We start from the raw sequence: 14,507 nt of genomic DNA, 5'->3' as shown, positions 1-14,507 counted from the left end.
AAAAATTAATTAATTGTTGATGTAACCTTTCTATACATTTCGGGAGGTGTTTTGACAAAAAATACTAATTTAAGGGTTAAAAGAGACGAAAAATTAAATAAAAGACTATAATGATATTTTTTATAAAGTTGAAAGATCAAATAAATCATTATACCAATAAATCATATAGTAATAATATTTTTTGATACAAAATAATATAGTAAAAATTTGTGAAGCTATAAACAATATAATTATATAAACTCTGAAACCCATTGCTCACAAAACAAAATTTCTAAAGTTTATCAGAGCCAGGTTTCGATCCTGGGACCTGTGGGTTATGGGCCCACCACGCTTCCGCTGCGCCACTCTGATTTGCTATTTAAGTTTTGCTCTGGCTAAATTTAAACAATAAATATAATTCTCCAGCTCCGTTGTTTGCAATCCAACTACTTTAGGATGATAGATTGCAAGTATTGAACCGTATTCTTGCTCCTGTGACAGTGCTGCTATTTTAGAAAGATAGATCGCAAGTACTGCAAAATAATGAACTAGGAATTTCTAATAAATAATTAACTAAGACATTATCTATTCACTAATTCACATAGCTCTGAAAAGTTCCTTTTTTTTTTCTTTTCTGAAACTATACCCACACAGAAGCAACAATGCAAAAGAGAGAAAAAGCCTATACTCAGATGTTGCTTTTTACAAACTTTGAACAAAATTTACAGTGGAAAGCTAAGCATCACAGCCAGAACCATGGAAGAAGATGATGGAGTGCAGTCAGTCTTCATTTTAAATTCAAGCAGTAGGCTCATGAGCCCAAAAAGCATCTGGATCCGGACAGAAGAGGGAGAAATCTTGGACTTCTAGGTTTGCAATGTGCCAATCAACAAATCGAGCTTGTATTGACTTGAATATCAGAAGGATGGTTGGCAAAAGCCACCATTTGTTGTCTTCGCTGCAAATTCCAAATGCTATTTAACACATCTTGTTTGGCACAAAACATATAAAGTTTAAAAAAAAAAAAAAAAACTTATATATGAAACTAGATTGATTAGGATAGCAAAACTGGAAGTCTCCGATGTGAACCAATTATAGCATGATTATCTTAGAGTTTATCAACCCCAAACCTAACAATTCTTCATGTCCCGGCTCCACTACACCTCACTTTTTATGCAAGAATTAATTCTATCAACAAATTCTACGAACTTGACACCCATTAAAACTAAACGAAATTTACTACTCCAATGGAACTGATGAAGAGTTCTCTTAATTACCGATGATATACTAGCACTGAGTGAAATAGAAGTATGGCTTTCGGTCCAGTCGTTTACTTTCTATTCATATGTGTAGGACCACAACCCATGACTTGTGTAACTGATAAAAAATAATGGATAGAAAAATAATAGAGGGGAGCTTGACCTAGTAGTATAACTTGTAACATTATAAACGCCAACTATTAAGACAAATGCATCTTTTAACTACCCTCAAATTTATATAAGCTCTCCATCAGGCTAATAAGCAATTAAATCCTCACCTTCTAGTATTCCAAGTATTTTCCTTGTCAGGTGGCATGAAGGAGGAAAATCCATAATGAATAATGCCACAAATGAAAGCGACAGCCTGCAAGAAAATTTATGTGTGATGTTTATAGCTCAAAATCAATTATTGGTGTCATTCTCACATGTCAGATTCAATACTTTATGAATTCTTCAAATTGCAAAATTCTACACTTCTCTATATTGCTATTGCAATAGATTTCTAGAAATATCTACCTCGTCTGAAATATGTCTCTCTAAATTGTGAAGTGCATCATATACAATATCATATTTATAAGAATTTATGTGATGGCACTATAAGCATGAAGAATTAGGCTGGTCAGTAGAACGCTATGCATTGGTTTACCGTGTCATTAAACCATATTTCACCCAAAAACAAAAAAGTAAGTACTAGGCAACCCAAAAGCATTATAGCTGATTCATGCCGATGTCTAAATTGGAATAACTATCTTTGGTAAAAAGTACCCTACAGTTTCGAGGTACTTACAATATTTGACAAAGATGTAGCATTCCAAAGGGAATATATACGGGCAAGCGAAGCTCTACGAGGCTCTTTACTGAACAAGGCATTCAATCCAGCAGGGAATGGAGAAAGCAGTGATAGAGGAAGAATAAGCAGGACAGCAAGGAATATCCCAAGAGATATCCAATAGAACTGAAGCAAAGTAAGGAGGGTAACAGAGAGATCTGCTAAAAGCATCGTAGTAATCAGGAGCTGAAGGGAGTCCTGAAACATAAAAGTTCAAGCATTAAGTGATTGAGTAATTTGAAATATCTTCAATAGGAGTGAGGTTATACAAGTTAGATCGCCACCTGACGACCAACAGGTCTAGTATTGTGCAATAAGAGAGAAAATGGGAAGAGAAAGTCTCTTTTAAATTCTAAAGATCTCAAGGTAGCATCATTTATGAGACCTCCGTTAATTCCCCCTGTGATCTTTTTACGAGATAATGCATGACTTGGGTATGGCCAACTTTGCTGGAGTAGTTTAGGGTTTTTGCCTGCAGATGCAGCATCGTTCCTGAATCATTAATACACAAACAGCCAATGAGCAAATAATAATTCGCAGAGCTTGAAAACAAACATTCAAATACAACCTACTAGTGCTCGTTCACTACAGTGCTAGAAAGGGGAAATAAGTTTCTTCCTACATACCACAAGTTAGTTCCATTTAAAAACAGATTATTGAAAATGTAAAGTCAGGCAAATAAATCAGAAAAATTCAGCGGAATGCTACCAATAGATGTTAGTATCAGAATTTGTTGTTAATATTTAATATCATCTACATGCTTCAGCTGCTTTCAAGAGTAGATTCAACTCATATGTGTTCCAACGGCTTTCTACTTTAACTGTTCAGTTTGGATCAGTGATCATGTTCCCTTGTTTTATTTTGGAAGATAGAAGAACATAAGAGACAATTACTTGAGGTTACCTTGGGTATCCATCATTGCTTCTATCTGACAAATCGGGCTGGTGCAAATTGTGAAAAGTCAAGTCACCAACCACTACTACAATGCCCAGCTGATAGTAACCAGAAGCTGTTGCTTGAAACCAACCAAGCTCAATTTTAACCCCATGGAATTCAAGCTGGGGATTTCCATGACTAGCTATCCAATCCAGAACAGGCACCAATGCAGAACGAATGGATCCATGTCTCACAGTCCTCAACTGAGCATTCAAACCAGCTACCAATCGATTCCAAACAGTCGGCGGTATGTGCTGGAGATAGCATATTTCTTTAATTCAGATGAATTTTACTAAATCGGGTTATGATAAAGCTACAGAAAAATTATAAGACAGAAAAGACACCTGGCCCAGAAGATTAGTCAACAATGTATCACTATGAAGATTGTATGGTGACATATAGCTTCCATCCCCACCAAATATTATGCACATTGGGAATCTCTTTTGTATGATTGATACCATGTCCACACGCTTCTCATCGCCACCAAGGAAAAAATCAATGTATGCGACCATCAAATCAGGTGTTGCTCCTACCTGCATAAATTAGGTAACCATTTAGAGACATGATAAAGAAGAGAAAATGTACACAATCCTTAACCAAAATTATGTAACTATGTATTTAAGCCTCTACTGCTGAATTTGCATAATGGATGATGTCACTTGCTAAACATCTCATGATGGTTCATCCCGATGACATAGAACCTAGTATCTTCTTTGAAGTCATAAACACCATCGAGGCAGTAATGACGCATGGTATTGAATAATTTAATAAATGATTTCACAAACAGACATTAAGCAAATGGTTTTCAGCAGATAAAGATTGGCACCCGAGGAATAAGATGATGGAACATGGTATTGAATAATTTTAAGAAATATATTCTCAAGCAAACATAAACCAAAGGATTTTTAGCAGATAAAGCATGGCACCCGGGGAATAAGATGACTCCAGAAGAGTGAAATGCAAGAAGTATAACCTTCATCCCCTTGTATAGAGCACGTGATCTACAAGAGCGGAGACATGAATGGTCGTACTCTGATTTGACATATTCCTGAAGCCTATGAACTTTTTTCCTCCGCCGCCACTGTTTCCAGGACCAGGCACAAGGATATGCAACCACTGACAGTATACTGTGCACTGAGCCTTCCCACCAATCATAAGCAGCAACCGAGTTAATCTCATCAATGAATCTATTAAAAGCATCTTCATACCTACACGTCCATGAGTTTATTGATTATTACTATTTTAGATTATAAAAAAAAAAAAAGGAAAGCTGGATTCTAACATGAAATAAAGGGGGCTTGAATAAATATAAATAAATAAACAGTTCTAAGAGAAGACATTTATCTACTGTACGAGATACTCGGAGCATCTCCCTAATTGGTAGGCTTCAATATCAAGTGTACATTGCATCAACAGCCAGTAAAAAAAAGGGGCATGCTAACAAAATGACAGCTATTCTCATGGATTTTTCTTGTAAAGGGTACTTAGCATTCTACTTCCCTCTACCCCTCTCCCTAAACCCACACTTAAGTATAGTTGGATAACTAAATAGAGATCTATTTGCAAGTGGCCAGCAGGGTATATGCAATGATTGTTTTCTGTGCTAGGAACAGAACATTTGAGCATATCACTGTGCTAGGAACAGAACATTTGAGCATATCAATGATCTTTTCGTTTATTTCCTTTTAAGAGGGAGGAGACGAGGGGGAAGGGAGAGGTTTTGAGTTCAGCTGCAACCCACGACCATTCCTACTTCCATGAATTTACCTACAGAATCACTTATGCTGCAATGGAAAAAAAAAAAAAAAAGCCATCATTTCATCCTTTGTTACTCAAATTATTTTCTTACACGATCTCAATGATTGAATCAGGAGGAGAGTAAGGAAGATGCCATGGTTCTCTAAAAGTATTGGGCCCCATGAAATACATTCTGTAAACATGACTCTGAGTTTCTTCAGCTCTGGTTCCCCTTACCTAGTAAGAATATATATAGTCCACACAGAAATGTTATAAAATATGAAACTGGACCCAGTCACTGCTGCACGCATTTAAGCCATAAAATGAAATATAGCTTTCAAAAATATACCTCTGATAGGGAAAGAAGGTACGGGAAATGATGACTGCTCTGATGTTCAATATTAGCAACATATGAGCTTGATTCGACCAATTTGATTCTTAATGTGCTTAATAATACAGCTAGAAGCACCAAAATGCCAGACAGAAGAAGTGCAAAAGGCCAAGGACCTCCAAATGTATACATCAACTCCTCAAGAGGGGTATAGCAATTGGGCATTCTATATTTCTCAGATATGCACTTATAAGGGCAAGATGACTGACGGACTCCTCCTGCAAAAAATACACACCCTAAAGTGAGAAAGGGAAGCATATGGAAAACCACATATAAGAAAAAGATTTGAGGGAAAAAGAAAAAGCCATGAAAGAAAAATCACAGTGTTAACAAGTACCTCGTACATATATGAAATTTGCACGATTTGGAAGAAGCTCCAGAGGGCAAGGAGTGCAAAGGTCTTCATCAGAGCCATCAATATCTTTGTAAGTGCCAATGGGGCATTCCTGTGAACGAACTCCATTGTAATTTTAAAGAGAAGCAAATTAGTGAAATCTCACAGTTTATCGTCAATAGCTAAGATGATGAATAGAACTGATTAAAAAAACAAATTCTAAACCTAAAGGGAAAGACAATAGTTTTGTATCTATGTAGATGTAGTAAAGTTGACAAGTAAGAAGAATCGAATGGTTCGTGCCAACATGTGAATAAACAAATTAAGAAATCTGTGCATGCATAAAATAGCCAACTAGTGAAGCAAGCCATGTCCCTATTTGATTAATGGTGAATATTTTCCCATTATAATCTAGATGTAGACCGAGTAGAATCAGAAAATTCAGATTATAGTGCTGGAACTTTTGGTCTGGAGCAAAGTCTGGTAAGTCAGATTAGGTGGCGCTTGTCCTCATAAACAAATAAAAATAACAGCTTACAAACAAATACTATCACGAGATGTTTCCAGAGGAAATTATAAGCTGGGATGGAAGGTGCTACAAGTAGCAGTAAGACTTTAGTGGACTTTTGGTAAATAGTGCAAATTGCAACAATATTCTCTAAGTATCCCTGTAACATAACCCCAGCGTCATTGTGATGTATAATAGCAGAAAGCAATTGGTACAACATAAAACATCTTGAAACACAAGTTTTAAAGGTAATTTATAACAATTTTAGAAGTTCAGTGAAACTTACCCTGCAGAATGTACCATAGAGGCCTTTTGGACATTTTTTACCAGTTACTGTGCCCTCGTCTCCAAAGAGTCCACCTTTATGCCCAGCACCTCCACTGTCACTCAGCATGTTTGAAGAAGTAAGCTGAAATTCAACAGTTTTTTGTTCATTTTTTCTTTTTGGGTGTGTGTATGTGTGGAAAGGCTTATATTTCAAATTTTTAATTGCTTCTTATATTGACAGACAATATAAAACTACAGATTATTCAGTGGAGATATTAAGTGATAATTCGTCCAAACCTTACTGGAAAAGAACTCCATTTAGTATCTTTCATATTATCTGTTAGTTTACTCCTAACAATTTGATAGTAAAGAATAGATAGAAAGTGCAAATAGCCTTATGGAAAACTACTCCATCTAATGTTTGCTGTATTAGCAGCTTGTTAACTCAATAATCTTATATTAAACAAATGAATGGCATAATGCAAATAATCAGATTCTGGAGTATCTTAAAATGTTTGACATAAATGGTCCAAAAAAGAGTTGTGATAAAAAAAATTAGTTAATTAAGGAATTTACAACATTTGTTGCATTAACGAGCCCTACCTACTATTGATGAAACCGCTGATAGAAGCAACTGGAACATATTCATCCCCAATGCCTATATTAGACCAGTGAAAATGCACTCTTCCACCACCACCACCGCCACCACCACGAGGGCCACCATTTCCCCCAACAGTTGACAAAGATGAATTTTCCGCAAGCATAAGCTCTTGAAGGAATAGAAGAACTGTCCCACCAGAACCTCCACCAAGTCCACCAACCAATGATCCATTACCGTTTATTGTTGCTTCCCCAAAGCTTTGACCATCAGCCCTCAAAGAACCATAAATGCTAAGCCTTAGGAGAGGCCATTGGTTTGAGCCAATTACTAGCGAAGAGACAACCATAAGTTGGTAAAAATAATAATTTCACAATGTCAGAGAACATAAAAAATTGTCGAAACAGTCAGAAAATTTGGACATATTTCTTATCGCTATAATTCTTGAAGACTTGGCTTCCATCATCATTTATTTGAATTTTATTGATGTGATAATTTACTTTGGAATTTTCCGTTATTATCTTTTATTGCCTGTTAGTGTTTTTAAATAATTCTCCCATAAGATAGGATTATCTTTCCATGTATAACCAGGCTTGTTGACATTCAAGAAATTCATCCTTCTTTGTCCATTGTCACATACTTAAAATAACAATCTAATCATATAGAATCTTTTGGCAATTCCTGAACTGAATACTCACCAATCATTCCTCCTCCAACTACATGTCCGAATGACTGACTAGGACCTTCTGTTCCGCTTCCCAACTCACAAGGAAGATCAGCATTACCATACTGATAACCACCACTGCTAACTCTTCCATTGAAATATCCAGCACCCCCTCGTCCACCATGCCCAGCACCACTACCAGCTCCATTAAGATAGTTTCCTTTTCCTATACCTTTGCTGCAACCTAATAAAGGGTCTCCACAAAATTAGAAGTGCTAACAAAAGCAATAATCCCACTTCACAGAGACTAACAGGTTATTTGAAAACCATTGTAGAGAAGAAAGATGGAAACAGGGAAATGCAGAAGACAACTATGATGAATATCAACACTGCTGGTTATACTCCTTACCCAATTCAGATGCAGCAATCAGGCCATTAGCATCAATGGTGACCGTCCTTGCCCTATGAATGTGAACGATACTTCCCTTAATGATCCCATTAACAAGTAGGTCCTCAACCCGACAAACCTATGAGTAGGTCAAAATAACTGGTTAGAAATTGAACTATGCCACACTCAAAACAGAATCCTAATTCTATGAAGCAAACCAGGAAGAACTCATTTAAAGCAATATGCTTCATGTTATGTCCTTCTCCAATTCCAAGGTATGAGAACAATTCTACTTAAGAAAGAAAATTTTCCTTTTTTGATAAACTAGAAGCTTTGTACAAGATGGCATCTCTTATTAACTTTACATTCTCATTATTATAAAATCAGTTCAAACCTTCTAACTAGAAGAAGAGATGGATTCAAACGGACCTTCCATGCTTTACCCAAATGCTAGGGAAGGCATGACCGTGATATGCATGCCAAAGTAAATTTCTAATCTTGAACCCAGAAGTTTGGCGCTTACCCTAATATTTTCAATAACTCATTTCCTTTGCACTTAAAAATGCTTGAACAGATGGAAGCTAGATTTCAACAGTTATTTTGTTAAGCAAGACTTTTAGTCCTCTTATAGAATGACATCAATTTGATTCATGAAAGTAACCTATATGAAATATATTAGCAAATCCTCATAAATAAGTAAAAAGACGCAAATAAGTTAATTTTGCATCCCAAAATAAGTCGAATTCAAATATGATTTCTACCTGCAGGGAAAAGGACAGTGTATAATTAACATGGCAATCATCTGGAGGAGTTATTAAATCTATTGGACATGTTTGGCTCCCACAAAGGGAATTTGTAACCCTACAAAAATTTTAATGAATAAAAAGTGAGAATTTCAACATGAAAGAGACGTTTGACATTTAATTCGAATGTGCTTAATAATATCACAAGAAGTCTTTTAAAAAGAATTGAAATTCATACTCACACAATTCTGCTAGCATCATCATCCAGTGGAGCCTGAAGTAAAGAACCTGGCCCGACCTGTAACGTGCAAGGACTTGTAAACACAGTGTATCAAATGACATTTGGCTCTAGAGAAACAAAAAGAAGCCAGAAAATTGGAACAGTAATATTGTCTGCAATAATCGATCAAGATATAGATTCTCAAAAACCATTACAGTTCCATTATACAAGTTAAAGTTATCAAGCAAGAAGGAAATGTTTTATAGGTGATTCCAGTAGAATTTCATCTTATTATATGCTTTTAAGGTATGAGAACTGAAAGACTGGGATGTATAAGAGAACATGTATCAAGACAGGCTTCCTTCAGAGAACCTCAATTATTATAGAGAAGCTTAGCTGTTGACATACCATTTTATCACCCATGCATTGCATAAACTTATAATACCATAGTATTACTCAAGCCATATGTGCAGAACTTACACAGATATACATGTATAGAGAGAGACACACACAGATAAGCATACTTGAGGAGCACTTGCACACAAATTACTGCGTTGTCAAAATAAATACCTCTAGCAGTAAAATATAACCACAAATTGGAGCCCTCTTAATTATCTCACACCTTTAATAAGTTTAAGCAACAGAAAAATAGTAATTCATGTCAGTAATGTCTTACTGTTATGTTATAAAACAGAGACAAGGAAAGCCGCTGGCCTTTAATTGCATCACCATGACCAGTTAACTGCAGCAGACCTTGACCATATACACCCAAGTTTGCATTAGAACTAATGACAGAGTTCTCCTGCAAAGAAAAGGAATCAACATGATTACCAAAACTTTTAATCATAGCTGAAGATTGAGCAATAGAATAAGGAAAGACTAAGAAATTCATGACGAAATCCAAACATCATACCCTTAGAACAACCAGATTCCTTACTTCAAGGATAGATGCTGTGACAACAGTGTTTCCACCACCATCTATTTGAATCTTCGAATTCCACATGAGTAGCATTTTGACAGAAACCCTAAATGCACCAAATACCTTTATTTTTGAAAGGAAATTAGTTAGACTAACAATGAAAAAAATGGCCCATACCTCCATAGAGGATAAACTAGACTGACACTTCAGAAGAAATTCCAAAATAAAAGTAACATAAATCTTTCAAACTTCACTAATAGGTCTAGACAACAGTGGTCCCTATTGACGTAGTCTTAGGATTTGAAATATTCAAAAAAATTTGTTATTATTCTTATCTTAGTTTTGAATTGTTTTGAATTACTATTTTATCTTATTTTCAAATCAATCGCTTGAATTTCTATTTTAAATGTAACCAGCTATCTTTACCTCTATAAATAGAGGTTTCTATCAATAAATTAATGAAGCCATTTCATACACCTCTCATTACTGAAATGAAAATTGCACGCAGACACTGAGCCAGTTAATCTAACCAGCATTTCAGATATTCTACAAACCTTAACAAAGTAAAATCCGTAAATGTCTAAGGTATTACAAGATTTGAACGAGTGACGGTCCCAAAACACAATATTGTGAAGTAAAGGCTTCAAAGAACCATTTACACAATAAAATCTATTATTTATCCTCTTTCCCATGGTAAGTACCACAATCTAGGTCAAAACACATGTTAACTCAAGTGATAAGTGCTCATAATCCTATAGGAAAAAATCTAACTTAAAAAATCATTCCCCAACTACCTAGCCCCAGATACAGCCATTAAATTTTGCAGTTCAGCTCTACTTAAATAAATAATAATAACTATCATAAAACATTAAAATGTTTCCCTCAGAAAACATAAAAAAACAAAAAACAAATGTAACATACCTTTATGATGGAATCACTCATTAAAAGTTCTTCTGCGACAAGTTCAAATTCTGACATTGGGTATGCAGACAACCCAAAGACAATTTCCCCCCCACGATATAGACTAATTTGGCCTCTGACCTTCACAGTTAAAAGCATATTAAGGAATAAGAATGCCATTGGAATGTGACCACTCACCACTATTCTAGAAGAGTAAATACTCAGAAGGGCGAAGGGTTTAAATAAAAGCAATTGTGATGACAGGCTAAGCAATCTAAGAGAGCAGAAAAAAAATGATAAAACAGAAAAGGGTGTAGCTTATTTGGAAGAAGATAGAGATTAAGCAACCTGAACTCTGGTCCAAAGAAGAGGAACCAACACTTTCGCGTTGTTCTCCACAAAAACATTTGACCATAGTGGACTAGTAGAGAAATCAAGCAAAGGAGTTTCAGTGTCTGTGGTGACATTATCATTGCCGACTCTTAGACTCAGTAAATCAGCATTGAAATATGTACCAGCTGCTCCAGAGTTTCCAGGACAACCCAAACTATAACCACCTGCCAAAAATTGAAGCATGTAATGTAGCCCAATCTAACCACAGTAATGTCTCATTTTACAATTATGTACTAAATTTCTAGATTTTATGGGTGTGATTGGTACAAACCATGCACAGAAACCTTGACATCTTCTTGTATGCTGTAACAATCCAGAGATATTCTTCCACCACCACCACCACCCCAACCCATCCCACCAGCTGCACTTATAGTACCATATCCCTTCCTAAGTACCAAAACAGCATTCTGACATTTAGTTAAAGAGTTAATTTCTACTTAATGATTTTTAACTTATAGGAAGGTAAAACATTGATGCCCAGGAGTAGTCAACTGGCTATGATGCCATTGTTTTGTCAGTCATAAGCAGCTTTTTGAGCACCAAAAATGACAATAAGATCTTGAAAAGTCTAGGTAAACGAAAAATCACCAATAATGAATGGATCTCACTTTCTTCAAGTGAAGAAGAAAAGGCCAAAAACAGAATAAATTACACTATGTGGTTGGCTTTGGATAGAACAAATTAAAATTGGCAAAAAGGGAAATTGGCAATCAGAAACTCAAGAAGAATCTTTGGGCTTGAACCCCAACTATTATCAATGAAAATCCTACAATATGCATTCATGACTTAGTCTACTGCAGCATCTCCATCGAGTTTATTTAATTCCAGTATAAACTGTTACAATCGCTGATGAAAACAACCCTTTTCAATATATCAATTCATACTCAATAACATATAGCCACAAAGACATTGAATTACCAAACATGAGGAATGCATAAATCATTAGTGAATTATTATTGCAACCATACACTTGAAATTACAGAAAATTTATTATATTGCATATAAAACCTTTCTATACGAAGTCTCTATATTAGTACGGAGGATAAGCATTATTATGTGCAGTGATAATGCAAGAAATGTTGGGTACTGTTAATAGATTTTTCTACAAGTGCTGAATCAGCAAACATTAACTGAAAAGCTAACAGACATCTGACCATGGAGAAAACTAGAAATATGAAAATGGTTTGTTCAGGTGCAGTGTACTCACAGCTTAACAGCTCTTATGTAGATGCTTCCACCAGAACCCCCTCCCCCTTCTATTCCTCCATTCCCACCTTCTGCAGTTACAGATCCATTCAGATATATCATGTCCTTTACTATGAACTTAACTCGTCCTCCACCCTTCCCTCCATACCAATGTCGATCAGAAGCACTGTCATTCTTACTACCACCTTTACTCCCATAACTCCATGGCTCAGACAAAGTGGACCAAGCATAAACATCACCCCCCCAAAAGCTTGTCTTATTATTTTTGAGACATGAAGCACCTCGCCCACCATGCCCTCCACCAGCTCCTTCAGTGCCAACAGGTGTACCACTAGTTTGAGGAGGAGGAGGACCAGCCAAGGATGTTGTGTTAATAGTAGAATTGTACCCGACAGTCAAATTGGCAGCACAAATTACTACTGATCCGGCAACAATGGCAACATATTCACCCACATTTACATTTCCAGACATATTAAAGGTAACCATACAGCCTTCTGTAGGGCACTTGATTGAAACATGGGGAAGTATTTCCAAGTTTCCGGTACCACAAATGTAAAGATCAGAACTTAAATACAAGTTTGAGTTTAACAAGCATGTAGTATTAAAGGATCCTACACCTTCCAAGTCCTCACAAGATAGAGAATCATTCAGCGGTAGTGAAGTTGATTTCTTAACGTGGATGGAAGTGGCAATTACAGATTCATCAGTCAAAATTAATCTAGGTTTCTGGAAAAGATTCTCTGATCGATTCAAACTAAGACAAAGGACAGACGTGCAAAGATGCCCAAACAGAACACACCAGCAGAGATACCTATGCATTAGCAATGGATGCATTACCATCCACCGCAACAAACCATTAGATAAAGTTGCATGCATGTAATGCTGCACATATATCTTAGCTTTCCACTCTACCGCTGAAATTTATCACCCTATGCTTCTCTATAGAAGCTCATTTACTTGAAACCATCTTCAGGGGACCTTCCATCCAAATATTCAGAAATACTCTTTTCTCAACACTGAAACTCGCATAACCAACAATGTATAAATGTTATCCTGCCATAAAGACAATAGATTTATACCTAATTCACAAAAGAAATAATAATGAAATATTACATAGACAACATACAGCATAATATACGTAACTAGACTGGACTACTTAATTGGAACGAAAAGGTCTACAATGACTTAGAACACAAAGCAGAAAAATATCCCTCTGAAATCTAGCTAAGTAGACGCTTCATATGAGCAATTAAACCTTATTAATAAGAATAAAAGGGGATTGTATCGGATATGTAATGCAGCTTATGAGTATCTGTCTACTGTTCTTCACTTGATATGTTCTAAATAAAATGTAATGCTTCATTCTTCTCAGTTCAACCAACCTATCAGTAGGCTAAGCAGTAACAGATATCTGAATGATAATTATCTTGGAAAAGCTTCTAAGTTCCAAAAATAAACAAAAAAGGCTTATCAGCACTTTAGTATTTCCAATTAAAGTTACTTGATTTATGTCAAACTAATGTCAACACAACTTTTACTTGGAGGATCAATGACATTCTATTAAAATCGAGCACCAAAAAAAATCCACAAATGCACGCAAAAATTAATTAACAATGCAATCATATCATGTAATACAGATCACAAGCTCATTTTTAATATCATGAAATAAAATATTTCCAGAAAATATATTAATCCATTAATTTCTTGTTCATTTTTCAAAGTCAAAATCCTACGCGATCTACCGTTTCGGTTACCAACTTCACATATAACAAATCAAGAAGTCAAAGAATCTAACTGAAATTATAGGAAACAAGTTCCGTTACATAATTGAATTTCGAATTCCTAAAAAGAAAAATAAAAGAAACAGAGAGCAAGAGAGTACCGTTTGGCAAGAGAGAAAGTGAGAATGAAAAACGAAAGAGATTCCTACTGAAATCTTGAACGAAGTTTCGCTCTTAGTCGCACTTCCTCTCTCTCTCTCTTTCAAACAAAACTTTTTCTGTGTTTTTCCCTAGTCAGTAATGGTCTCAGCTTTGTTTGTTTGCTTACTCTGCTTTGCTCTTCCGCCCTCTCTTTCATTTATTTATTTATTTATTTTAACGCTCCAATTATTCAACTTTTCGATAAAGATCAAGAGTAAATTATGTTTATTTGCCAAAATAAATAGATTATGTTATTATTATATGTTTGGGCAGGTAAAGGAAAATAGTGAAGATGGAGAGGAAGAGAAAGAAAA

At 35.7% G+C, this 14,507-nt stretch overlaps 1 protein-coding gene across 2 annotated transcripts; it reads right to left on the bottom strand.

Annotated features, from left to right (window-relative positions):
* Positions 1-520: 520 nt before the first annotated feature.
* On the bottom strand, positions 521-14,420 carry LOC107919922 (uncharacterized). Of its 2 annotated transcripts, none has more exons than XM_041074822.1 (23): positions 14,154-14,420; positions 12,273-13,324; positions 11,337-11,452; positions 11,021-11,229; positions 10,694-10,813; positions 9,767-9,895; positions 9,530-9,655; positions 8,876-8,931; positions 8,652-8,751; positions 7,912-8,029; positions 7,537-7,746; positions 6,844-7,168; positions 6,260-6,353; positions 5,469-5,577; positions 5,090-5,349; positions 4,853-4,977; positions 3,977-4,211; positions 3,348-3,536; positions 2,971-3,257; positions 2,352-2,559; positions 2,026-2,265; positions 1,517-1,602; positions 521-937 (listed from the first exon to the last, which is right to left on the bottom strand). In XM_041074822.1, the coding sequence occupies exons 2-23, from the start codon at positions 13,145-13,147 to the stop codon at positions 778-780; spliced, it is 4,377 nt and encodes a 1,458-aa protein (XP_040930756.1). In that variant the 5' UTR covers positions 13,148-13,324; positions 14,154-14,420; the 3' UTR covers positions 521-777. The 2 variants fall into 2 exon arrangements, with proteins under 2 accessions (XP_040930756.1, XP_040930757.1); XM_041074823.1 differs by having other exon boundaries at positions 12,273-13,287.
* Between the last annotated feature and the right edge of the window lie 87 nt (positions 14,421-14,507).

This window comes from Gossypium hirsutum, chromosome A08 (assembly GCF_007990345.1).
Source record: "Gossypium hirsutum isolate 1008001.06 chromosome A08, Gossypium_hirsutum_v2.1, whole genome shotgun sequence".
Lineage (NCBI taxonomy): Eukaryota > Viridiplantae > Streptophyta > Magnoliopsida > Malvales > Malvaceae > Gossypium > Gossypium hirsutum.
Note: the sequence above shows the minus strand (reverse complement) of the source record. Positions and strands in the feature narration are given on the sequence as shown.

Excerpts from the sequence above, each read along its gene's own strand:
- LOC107919922 (XM_041074822.1), bottom strand. The coding sequence starts at position 13,147 with ATGCATGCAACTTTATCTAATGGTTTGTTGCGGTGGATGGTAATGCAT. Across the intron at positions 7,169-7,536 it reads AGTTGGAGGAGGAATGATTG|TAATTGGCTCAAACCAATGG; the intron begins GTGAGTATTCAG and ends TCTCTTCGCTAG. Across the intron at positions 3,258-3,347 it reads TGACTAATCTTCTGGGCCAG|CACATACCGCCGACTGTTTG; the intron begins GTGTCTTTTCTG and ends TGCTATCTCCAG.